This window comes from Vipera berus (assembly GCF_964194415.1).
Source record: "Vipera berus genome assembly, chromosome: 2".
NCBI classification, from domain to species: domain Eukaryota; kingdom Metazoa; phylum Chordata; class Lepidosauria; order Squamata; family Viperidae; genus Vipera; species Vipera berus.
The window spans coordinates 202,788,695-202,801,182 of NC_138203.1; the positions used below are offsets into that span (position 1 = coordinate 202,788,695).

Below are 12,488 nucleotides of genomic sequence, written 5' to 3' on the forward strand. Positions count from 1 at the left end.
TGCTTGTATATTGTCTGTCAAGTAAAACATTTATGGCTTTCAAAATCTTTGTGATGACAAGTGCAATCTAGGTAAATCATCCATGAATTTTTTTTGTATATTGACACTTTCTTTCCCCCAAAAAACCTTTCATAATTAATGTGGACTTGAAGATATATTGATATTGGGCACTTATATCACACCTTGTTTACATCCATTAGGATTTCTGAATGCCCAAAACACATGAAGGAGTGAAGTATAGTATGCTTCTTTATTAATATTTTTGATATTTACTCATTCCTCATTCTCTAGGAAACTCATGTAGTTTTACTATGTATTCTAATTCCACGAGTACTTTATGTAATATAAAATGAGTATTCTATGATGGTATAAAAATACAGTAAGTCGAGCAATCTTTAATTACAACTGTAAGAGAGATTAAGACCAGTTGATGGATTAGTAGGATTTTGAACAGTGTTTTCTCAGCTCTCTTTTGAAATTCCTACTCATGCAGTAAGTACTCTGGCATGCATTTTGCAGTGCTGACTGTGGGCTCTCCCAGACAGGTGTAGTTCTAATCAAAGGAACATGTTTCTCCTCCACACACCACTATTGCTGGCTGCAAGCACTCTTTCATGTTTCAGCTTTCTCCTGCTTTAGTTACAATAAAGGTAAAGGTTCCCCCGCACATGTGTGCTAGTCGTTTCCAACTCTAGGGGCCGGTGCTCATCTCCATTTCAAAGCCGAAGAGCCAGCACTTGTCCGAGGACATCTCCGTGGTCATGTGGCCGGCATGACTAGACGCCAAAGGCGCACGGAACGCTGTTACCTTTCCACCATAGTGGTCCCTATTTTTCTACTTGCATTTTTATGAGCTTTCGAACTGCTAGGTTGACAGAAGCTGGGACGAGTAACAGGTGCTCACTGTTACGCGGCACTCAGGATTCGACCCGCCAAACTGCCGACCTTCTGATCGACAAGCTCAGCGTCCCTTTTTTAGTTACAATAGTTTTGGTCAAATCATGCAACTGAAGCAGAAGGAAAATAGAATCCACTCAAAGATATTAATTATAATGGTGTATGTGGAGCTGTGATGGTGCAGTGGTTAGAATGTAATACTGCAGGCTAACTCTGCCCACAGCCTGGAGTTTGACCATGATGGGGCTCAAGGTTGACTCAGCCTTCCATCCTTCCAAGGTTGGTAAAATGTGGACCCAGGTTGTTGGGGGCAATATGCTGACTCTGCTTATAGAGGGCTGTAGAGCACTATGAAGCAATATAAATCTAAGTGCTATTGCTAAGTGATATGTGTCTGTGGAATAAGGTCACATCTGGAAGGCTCGTAACCTTTCCTCACTATTGGCTAACTAGTATTTTAGAACAAGAATCACAAACTTATTGTACAGCTGAAGAGCATCCCAAAGATCTTCATTATTTTCTGAGGCAGTCTGCTCTACCATAAACAGTTGAGAATGGTAGAAAGATTATTTCTAAACTTAAGCTGAATTACCTCATTTGAAAATCAGGGGCAGCAAATAAATTCATTCTATCATCCATGATTTCTTGCTTCAGATATTAAGATACCTATATTAGCAATCCTTAACAATCTCTTGAATATACAAAACACAATCAAGCTATCCACATAAGGTAAACTCCACACACTGTAGTTTAATAGTTAAATATACAAATTTATCCTCTTTCATATCATGAACATTCATAAAACATTTCCCTTTCCAGTTTAGAAATATCATACAATATACCTATTGTGTTTTTGTCTTCATTTTATGCAAAAGTCAGACTTGCTGTTAAAAGAGGAATTGAAAGCCTTTTATTTTACCTTAAATAGAACAATAACTATTACTTGTCCATACATTCTATCCATGTCTCGTTTCCCCCCCCCCCCGATATTAAAATGCATCTTTTTCATTCTTTTTTCTTTTACTCTTAGAGTATCTCATATAACTAAGCTCACTCTGAGGTGAAACTCTTCTGACATGCTCTATACGTTTCTGCTATCAGATTTTCTTAATTTTAGGTAGTTTGTTCTTCCTCACTGGAATGGAATTGTGTCTTCAGTATGTACTATATAATTGTTTGGTTGACTGACATATTTTTCTGCTTGAACAATAAGAAAAAAAGGAAAAGCTCATCAAAACAAAATTAAAACATAGAAAAATAAAAGAAGTATAAACAAGAAAGTAAACAAACAAAAGTTTCCCTATGAAGTTGTCCTGAGAAAATGTCCCATGAAAAACAATGGAAAGAACTAGGAATATTCAGTTTTGAGAAGATTGTGAGGAATTTAATAACATGCTCTGAATATCTGGAAGAATGTCACATAGAAGACATCGAACATCTATGTTCTTTCAGAGCATAAAACATGGAATATATTATCCAATTAAATGCCAGAAGACAAATTCTTAGAAGTAAAATCAATTCCCCAAAAAGAAGTGGACTCCCCTTTACTAATCAGTTCAAGTAGAGGCTAGTCATCCTTCTGATGGTGTTACTTTAATTTGGACTCTGCTTTCAGCAGGCAGCTGGACTTGATGGCTTAAATTGCCCCTCCTAATTCCATGATCCATGCTTCAGTGAGTTTGGCTTCTAAAGATACAATCTGCTTTTCATTACTGAGACTGCCATTCTTTCTGAAAGTTTGGAAATCTGGCACAATATGGCATCATTTTGCATTTCTTAGTGATCTTTGGTATTCTACAGTACTCTATTGGCATAATTTATTGAAATACTCAAATCATGCTTTTAGGTGTATATACATCAACATCAGATTATAACATTAACCCTCTCTTTCCAACTGACCTATTCTTTTTTAACATGTCATATGATATTATAAGATCCAATTTCTGCATTCAATTACTACATGTCATCCTACCATCTTTCTGTAATTATTACTGATGTATTTATAAACCATTCATCTTATTTCAAACACATTGCATGCAGCTGGGTAGAGGAGAGGTGCTGGAAACCACATTTGTTTATTTTTCTTGCATTTTGGGAGTTCTTCCACTGTGACTCTGGTTTCACACGTTTCACTTTCCAACATTTGGAATCATGCAGGGATAGTTTTTGGACTTTCATTGCTCACTTGATCAGCTCGCAAAATTCACGCCAAACGTATTTTTCTGCTCCTTGTAAGGGACAATTCTTCTTATGGTACATATTCTTCATCAGAAAAACACAAACACATCCAAGAAACAAAACTTTTTCAAACAATATTATTTGTGGAGTCCTCCACTCCAATGTTCCCGTCATCTTAGAATATGGCTATAATGGTATATTAAAAACCTAAGATAAAGTGACATTCTGGCCATTCTTATCGATTAAGATCATACCCTCCTTGACAATTTATACAGATTTTTTTTGTTAGTAAAAGACTGAAAAACTCTAACTAGGTGGCTATAAATTAGGTTTTAAGGTAAAGCAATCCAGTAACTAAGATCTCTGTAACCTTGTTCTGTTCTCTTTCAATAAATCTTATTAAAAGAAACTCTGGGAGAATCTTGCTTTCTATAAAAGTGGATTGCCAAGAGCTTGACAGTGGCTTTCGACAAGAATGTCAAAGAATATGATTTCTGGAGTACTACAAAAAGAATTCCAAAAAGAATTCAGAAAGATCTGCTAACATTTCAAGTAAGAATTCCTGATGCTTAACAAAATTAACAGAAGTCTGTTTTTGTGCTTTCCGGTTTTAATAATACCTATATATTTCTAATATATAGTATTTGTAATGCCAGAATGTTTATAGAGATAAGCATATGTATTTTTCCCCTTTCTTTTTCCCATCCACGTCCTTTGTTCTGGATCTCTTCAGAAGAAAGCACAGCTGATGAAGAGAAAAAGGAAAGTTAGAGAAGCACAAGAGAATATATGATGATGCCATATAGTACAAAACGGTAGTGACTGTTTAAAGATCATTAATATGGACAATTAGGAACATACACATTTTTCCCACCTCTGTTGTTGAAAACAACACTATACTTTCTAGCACTGAGCACCTCTCCCTAGGTGCATCAATGAGACCCTACAGAAGAATGTACGTTCTGCTTTGTCATAAAAATTAATGATGTTAGGGAAGTTCTTAGATAAGTTCTACATTGATTAATAAGTTAATATATAATCCCCCAATACAATATATCCCCCAATATAATTAGGGGATGTCTGGATGAAAACTAGAAGTTCCCTAGTGACTACATAATCTGTCTTTTTGCTAGAATCCAAGAAATCTGTTTCTTATATCCTCTATATTGTTCCTATTGTAGCTCACATTAAATTAACTCATTATAGTTTTCTATGTTTCATAAACTTTCCACTTACTTTTTGTTCTCATTAAGTCCAGCCTGTGGACAATGGAGCAGACCAGAGCAGAATTTCTTACACAACACACCATAGGCAACCTATTTCTACTAGATATAGAAAGTAACTCGGTGCTATGGTTCTACCAGTTATCAATCCCTTCAAGATCTCTCTACTCATTTACCTCTAGAAAGAAATTTCATGTCTATGTATATGAAACTGTTTTTTTTTCATTTTAATATAAACAACACTTTCTGTTTCAGATGTGGGAAGAACTGTAATTGATCAATTCTTTTCCATTATTAAAGTGCATTGACTGCAAAATTCATCTAACATCTGCCATTAGCAATATTCAGTTCTTAGATTTTATATGTTCTGTGCCCTTCAGAGTCTCCTCTAATTTGCTAATTTAAAATCCTACTGGAGATAGAGATAAGATTTTCAAAAACTAAAAATATAAAGCAATGTCCAGAATGTGGAATACAAGTTTTCCAGCAAGAATAAAAAAGCTATTGAAAAGTTGTCATTTGGATCTTAAAGGGGCAATGACATAAAAGTTATTTAAGTTATTGGCTGCCCAGCTCCAGTGGAGTCTTATTCATATCCTATTTTACTTTTCTTGCAGGTTACTGGTTTTTTTAAGGGAATGTCTTTCCCTTTAATCAGCATTGCTGCTTATAATTCATTGGTATTTGGTGTCTTCAGCAGTACCCAAAGGTTTATTTGCCAACATCGCTATGGGAAACCTAACCATCCTCCTGCACTCACAGATATAACTTTAGCAAGCATGGTAACTGGGGCTTTCTCAGTAGGAATTGGTTGCCCAGTTGACCTAGTAAAAATAAGGCTGCAGATGCAGACACAGACTTTTCCTAAAGGTAAGTCCAGGACATACCTTTGCTTTTTATCATACCAGTTTTAAAAAACCTTCCATTTTACCACCCTGTAATTCCTTTATTTAGGGTAGAGTTGGGGCAACTGGATGGAACTAAGCATTTATTGGCCAGATGCCCTTCCTGACCTTATGTGGGTCACAGCATATATTTTTTTTTCCTTTGTCCACTAGGAGAAAAACATCTGCCACTAGCTTGGATTAAACTCTCAATCTTCCGAATGGGAGGCAAGCTTCTTCATCACTAGGCTACCACACTGTTCTTTTCCCATACTAATTATGTATGATATAATGATAGGATAGGATACGATGTAACATGTCATGATGTCATGACAGCAAACTCACAGCTTATATATTTTTATCCAAACATAAAACATGCATCATCATTTTAATGCAACCTTATTTTGTTCTGCACATTGATTATTCTATACAATTATTCCTATAAGGCAATAACACAGCTATCTCTGAAAGAATGTCTGAATTATAGTTCATTCAGTGTGAATATTTCCATATTGGGTTTAAATCACATATCATTTAAAAATATATTTACCTTAATTTAAAAATATTCACTTTTCTTTAATAGTATAATTTGAGCCACCAATAGCACTGCACAACACAAATTTCGCTGGTTCATGCCCAGATTGATAGTCTAGCATCGTTTTGCACAAAGATCACAACCAGATTTCTTTGGAAAGCAACCAAATAGAGCATGAGAGAAACAGACATGGAAAAAACAAACACACTACCACTTGAATGAGTACAATTGAAACATAAAATCAAAAGGAAAACAGTAGTTAAAAGTAATTGTAAATTAAGCAAACTTCTGATTTCATCAGATATATCACATCACTTGCAATGGGATGAAATGTGGGTGTTTGAATTCCATGAATCATTTTCCTTTTTCTAATTTGTGGTGGCACCATACTATTTTCCAAAGCACCTGAAGGCCAGACAAGGAATAACGGATGGAAACTGATCCAGGAGAGATTTAAACCTAGAAATAAGGAGAAATTTTCTGACAGTGAGAACAATCAACCAATGGAACAGTTTGCCTTCAGATGTTGTGGGAGCTTCATCACTGGAAGCTTTCAAGAAGAGATTGGACTGCCATCTGTCAGAAATGTTGTAGGGTCTCCTGCTTGGACTAGATGACCTACAAGGTCCCTTTCAACTCTGTTATTCTGTCTTCTATTTTCTATCTAGTGAACCTAGATCAAGGAAGAGCCTTAAAATAGAAGGTATCTCATCAATTCGCGATATACCCGCTGGCTACCCCAGCCCTTTGGCATGCCCTCCCCTCCTGCGATCTGAGGTATCCCTACCCTTTTAGCTTTCTGGAAGGCTGTGTAGAAATCAAAACAAATAATACTGCCTGCCTCCTAAGCCAATATACACAGCAAATCTCTAAGGAATTAATTTGTATCCGACCCTGAAATCTCCTTTTACTTCCTCTCTAGCCAACTTGGAAATAAAGCACAAAGCAACTGGCGTTTCAGCACAGGCTGCCTACCGAGGTCCAATTCACTGTGTCGCTACAATTCTTCAGCAGGAAGGTTTGGCAGGACTCTTTCGAGGTACTACCGCCATGCTTCTGAGGGATGTCCCAGGATACTGCCTCTACTTTATCCCTTACGCATTGGTTTCCGTCTGGATCACTTCAGAAGAATGTCTTTCTCCCACTCCCTTTGCAGCATGGATGGCTGGTGGCATTGCAGGTATGAACCTATCTTTCTGAATGTTATTTGGCTGGGTTCACATCGTGACATTGGGCCTTAATATGGTTGGTTTGCTTTTGCATTGGAATAAATAAATGCACTGGCTATATGCTAGCATCTTGGGCAAACAAGAAAAATTCATAGTATTATTCAAAGCTCTTGGAGTAGCATTATGTATATATATGAATGCAGGTACTGAGCTTAATTTCATTATATCATACCAATCAAGGACTGCCAAAAATTGCCAGTTGTACTGGAGGAATGGTTTTGGAAAGGGTAATGCAGTATCCTTGAAAAGTATTTTTTTTCCTTTTTTCTTCTTCAACTTATAGTAATATACCACCACTAAGGGTCACATTGAGATTTCTCTTTTTTCTCCAAATCCCTTTAAATGTTTTGTAGGAAGAAAGACACAATTTAAAGTGAAAAAGAAAAGGATATGGAGGAAGAGTAGAATCCTCTAATCTTCCTCAGAAGTAGAAGGGATGTGAGAATGGCCGGTTTTACAAGACATACTGGTTTTAGCTAATTTTTTCGGAGGGCAGGCAGCACTACACTTGTTAAAAGTGTAAACTTATTTAAACAGATTTTTCAAGGCTTGGACTGCTCCCTGCAGCACTGGATGCTAGCAGGGAAGTTTCTTCTTTGCTCTTAAGTGTTTTATTTTGAATTGGTCATTGAGACAGAAATGGAAAAAGTATCTTCTCCCCCCCCATAAGCCTTGCTCCCTTTTGCTGCTATTTATGCACAGGTGGAAATATTCTTAGTTGTAAAAAGAAGAACCTACTTTTCTTTTCATCCACAGGATTTGAAAAAAATATCTGAGTTTCAGTTTTTAATATGGACTTATAAACAGCTTTTCAAAATGTAAATAGAAGAATGTCTATACAGTATTATCCCCCAAAACATTATTGTGCCCTCCCTTCCTCTTTTCTGGATGGAAGGTTCTAGAATACACCCAAAAAGCTGCAGCTTTGTCCTTGTAGTGAAGGGGAAGCTGAAACTGAGGGTCATGTGTTGATGAATGGCCTTTTTTATAGAAATCTATGGAAATGTGTATTTCCCCATATATATATAACACAATATCTGGACTGGCTAGAGGCTGAATATCTTAGTCTCTTGCTAGTTAATTGGATGGTAGAGATTTTAAACTATAGAGCCAGATTTTATGTTAGACCTATGATTAAATGTAAAAATTCCTCCCAGTGAGGTGATGCTGAGCTTTAACTAGGTTCCCATAAGTCAATATATTTTCCTCTCTTTCCTCTTTTATACTTTTAAATATACATATTGCTTTCTTGTTTTCATTTCATTTTGTTATTGTCTGAAGCATAATGGCCTTAATTACAGAAAACGCTAGAAGAGCTTCAGCAAGTGTAAAGAGATAAGCTAGCATAGTCTTGTATTATCGTAGTGCTTTATAAATTCTAGTATTATTTATATCCTTTTTATAGTTTTTTGTCTTTGTTTATAGCATTTATTGAGCTGTGGTGGTGCAGTGGTTAGAATGCAGTATTGCAGGCTAACTCACTGCTCACTCCAGGAGTTCGATTCTGAGTGGCTCAAGGTTGACTCAGCCTTCCATCTTTCTGAGGTCGGTAAAATGAGGACCCAGATTGTTGGGGGCAATAGGCTGACTCTGTAAACCGCTTAGAGAGGACTGTAAAGCACTATGAAGTGGTATATAAGTCTAAGTGCTATTGCTATTTAGATTATTTACTGTAAAATTTAATTGTAATTTTATAGGATTCTTTTGCATTTTATATCCGTACTTTAATAATTTTATCTTTACTTTATTCTATTATTATGAGTTTTTATTTTTATTTCTTCTTTAACATAATTGTTATCTTATTAATTATAAACTGATCTGTGACCAAAATTAAAATTGGTTGATTGAATCAGCGTTACATGAACAGAATTGAATGAAAATATACTCTACCAAGTCACATCAGAAAATCTAGATCCAAACAAAATACCTTGATCATACCGGTGTATACTATTCCAGTAAAGTTAGCACAGATATTCAAGGACGTTTATGCTGGCAAGGATGCAAGTAGAAAATATGACATGCTGGGGATGAGATTTTGAGAAATGTTAAAATACACAATCAGATCTATTTTTCTTTTACTAGAAAAGGGGAAAGGGGAAGAAATATCTCTAAGGTCAAGGTTGTAAATCTGATTTAATGTTATCATGAAATGTATCATCACAATGTAGGTAAAAATTTTGATCTCTTTTTTAAGTCATGTTTTGTTACAATTAGCTAAATTTTTAATACAGAAATGTGAAAAAAATCACAAACTTTCCTTTTTTTTTCCTCACAGAAAATCATGGGCTTTCCTTCTCTCTCTCTCTCTCTCTCTCTCTCTCTCTCTCTCTCTCTCTCTCTCTCTCTCTCTCTCTCTCTCTCTCTCTCTCTCTCTCATATAACAATTGCTATTGAGGGATAGTAATTTCTGCTTTGTGCCATTGTAGGTTGATCTTCTAATTTATAAAATAACATGAAACCATTTGGCTATTCTGTTCTCTCTTTTACTGTCTTCTAATTTATTTTGAATAATAGATTTTCATTGCAGTCACTATTTAATCTGTCCAATTATTCTCAAACCTTGGCACTGGCTCACATAAAAGCAAAGCCAGTTATTGGTTAACATGAATAGATTTTTCCAGCATTTCACAAGAGTAGCACAACCTAACTACATTCCTCCAAGCCAATGCTCTGTAAAAACATTCACAGAGATAGAGCAATGTGCAAAACATAGGTTAACTTATAATGTACCGTCCATTTATCTGAAACTCTGGTGCAATTGTATTTGAGGTATGTGGGATTTTAAGATTATACCATGTTTGAGTGGCATTCATTTATTCTGAATGTAAAACATTTAGTGGTAATCTTAAGACTTACAACCACAACTGAGCCTAACATTTCTGTTGCTAAGCAAGACAGTTCTTAAGTGAGTTTTGTCCCATTTTACAACCTCACTTCTCTGCAGTCATTAAATGAGTCACCTATCATAATTAAGAGAAATATCACATAATCACAACTTGCGAGTGTACTGCCAGTTTCTCCATTGATTGTTTGACGGAAACCAGCTGTGAAGCATACAAGTAGTGGTCACATGGCTGAGAGTCACTGCAACAGTTGCAAGTCCCGACCAATTGTGAAGTGCCCAAATGATGATCACATGACTGTGGGGATGCTGAGATGGTTGGTTGTAAAGTTACTTTTTCAGTGCCATCATAATTTTGAATGGTTGCTAAACAGAGCAATCTTTAAGCAAGGATTACCTATAATAACATTTTGCCACTCTTTTCCCACCTTAGCAAAAATACTTCTAAGCCAAAATGTTTTGCTTTTACAAATCTCCTATCCCCCATTTTTAAGATTTCTCCAATTCCTTCATCCCAAAAGATACTAACCCAGCTACTTGGTTTCAAAAATGAATTCAAAGTCTATCTAATGACTAACATCTACCAATTTCTCCCTAGGAATCATATCTTGGGGAACAGCAACTCCTATGGATGTTGTGAAATGTCGTCTCCAAGCAGATGGGGTTTATTTAAACAAATACAAAGGAGTCATTGACTGTATCTATCAAAGCTACAACAATGAAGGTCTAAAAGTAAGCACTAACCTTTTGAGAATACTACATTATTGGTAACAAACTTAATATAAATAAATTATCCCAATTATAGAGGTGCATCCATGGGAAGCTGGGGAGAAACTAGGGTCAGAATGACAAAGGTACATCACATCACACCACAAACTTTAGGCATGCATGTAGAAAAAAGTGATACAAAAATGCTACTTTCATTAGTCTGATCCCTTTACCTTCAAACCCACCAATGGATATTGATAAATATTGATATTGATACACTGAGAAAATTTCAGTAAAACCATACTATAAAATTTCTGGTCAAATTATAAGGACCAGAAATCTGGCCAGTTTCTCAGGTGTTTTTAAAAGGTAATTTAAATATACTTTATATGGATTTAATTTTATTAATGTTTTTTTACTTTATATTTAAACATTTTTATTGTAAGCTGCCTTGATGATCAAATACATAGAAATGGAGGGCATAAATTTAGTAATTTTAAAAATAGATATATAAATAGAGCAGAACTTATAGAATAGGTCTATCAGCAGCTATGAGATCAGAAGAGCTAAATGGAATCAGCACCACTAAGAAGTCTCATTCCTTATCTCATTTGAAGCGTATTGGCACATCATGTTACAGTACTCAATTGATTCATGTAATTGCTGCAGCTCAAGCAAAATATATATTTCAAGGTTGCTCTTTCTCTCCCTCACACATTCACAGCAAGAATATTTGCTGTAGTTTAGGGCAAATAATAGCAGACAGGGATGCAATTGAAATGCATAGTTAAAAAAAATGCTTGCCTGAACGGAGTCGAACACAGTCCAAGTAGCAATAACGTTGTCCATAGAGATTCCAAAAATCACAGGACCCCAAATCAATAGTTGGGTAGTCCAAGAGTTAAGAGCTACAAATAAGAAGCAACAACACAATTGAAGAGCTGGATAGCCAAATGGTTGTCTCTAACAAGGACTCAAGTACAGGAGCTAAATTTATCTGCAGCACTGGCTGCAATTACTCAGGCCTTGATTTTTGTTTCACGAGAAGTCTCATTGAGGGAAACTGTTCTGCTTGCTTCTTTATGTATTAACACCTGGGGTTTATGTCTCATCATCGGATTGCTCCATTCGAACAGGAGATGCCTGTGACTAATGAGCCTCAGTTGAATCCTGGCTTTTTGATTCCTGAGGCTGACAATGCTGAATAATCAGAATAGAGCTGGAAGGGACCTTGGAGGTCTTCCAGGTCTGCTTGAGGTCTGCTCAAGCAGGAGTCCCTAAGGGGTCCCAAGCCCCCGGACTGGTACTGGGCCGCGGCATGTCAGCAACCGGTCCGCACAAACAAACAAAGTCCCATCCGCAAGATGCAGGCAGCACACAAAACCACACACTCTCTGGTTCATAGAAAAACCTGTCTCCACGGAACCGGTCCCTGGTGCCCAAAAGGTTGGGGACCTCTGCCCTTTATCATTCCAGACAAGTGGCCGTCCAGTCTCCTCTTAAAAACCTTGAGTGATGAAGCACCCACAATGTCTGAAGGCAAGCTGTTCCACTGGTTAATTGTCCTCACTGGTACGAAGTTTCTCCTTAATTCTAGGTTGCTTCTCTCCTTGATCAGTGTCTATCCGTTGTTTCTTCTCCTGCCCTCGGTGCTTTGGAGAATTAAGTTGACCCCCTCTTCCCTGTGGCAGCCTCTCAAATACTGGAATACTGCTAACATGTCCCCTCTAGTCCTTCTTTTCTCTAGAAGGGCCATTCCCAAATCCTGCAACCGTTCTTCATATGTTTGAGCCTCCAGGCCTTTGATCATCTTAGTTGCTCTTCTTTGCACTTTTCCCAAAGTCTCAACATCTTTTTAGTAATGTGATGACCAAAACTGTATGTAGTATTCCAGATGCGGCCTTACTAAGGCTTTATAAAGTAGTACTAATACTTCATGTGATTTTGATTCTATACCTCTGTTTATATAACCAAGGATGGTATTAGCTTTTT

The 12,488-nt window shown here is 36.6% G+C and overlaps 1 protein-coding gene across 1 annotated transcript in view; it reads left to right on the forward strand.

The window, feature by feature from the left end:
- SLC25A48 (solute carrier family 25 member 48) overlaps positions 1-12,488 on the forward strand; it is a gene marked incomplete at its 3' end in the record, with an annotated part of 32,517 nt that overhangs the window by 15,129 nt on the left and 4,900 nt on the right. The window contains exons 4-6 of the mRNA XM_081316396.1: positions 4,916-5,168; positions 6,640-6,897; positions 10,387-10,520. Of these exons, the coding sequence (XP_081172522.1) occupies positions 4,937-5,168; positions 6,640-6,897; positions 10,387-10,520 (624 nt within the window). The 5' untranslated portion in view covers positions 4,916-4,936. The remainder of the gene's footprint in view (positions 1-4,915; positions 5,169-6,639; positions 6,898-10,386; positions 10,521-12,488) is intronic.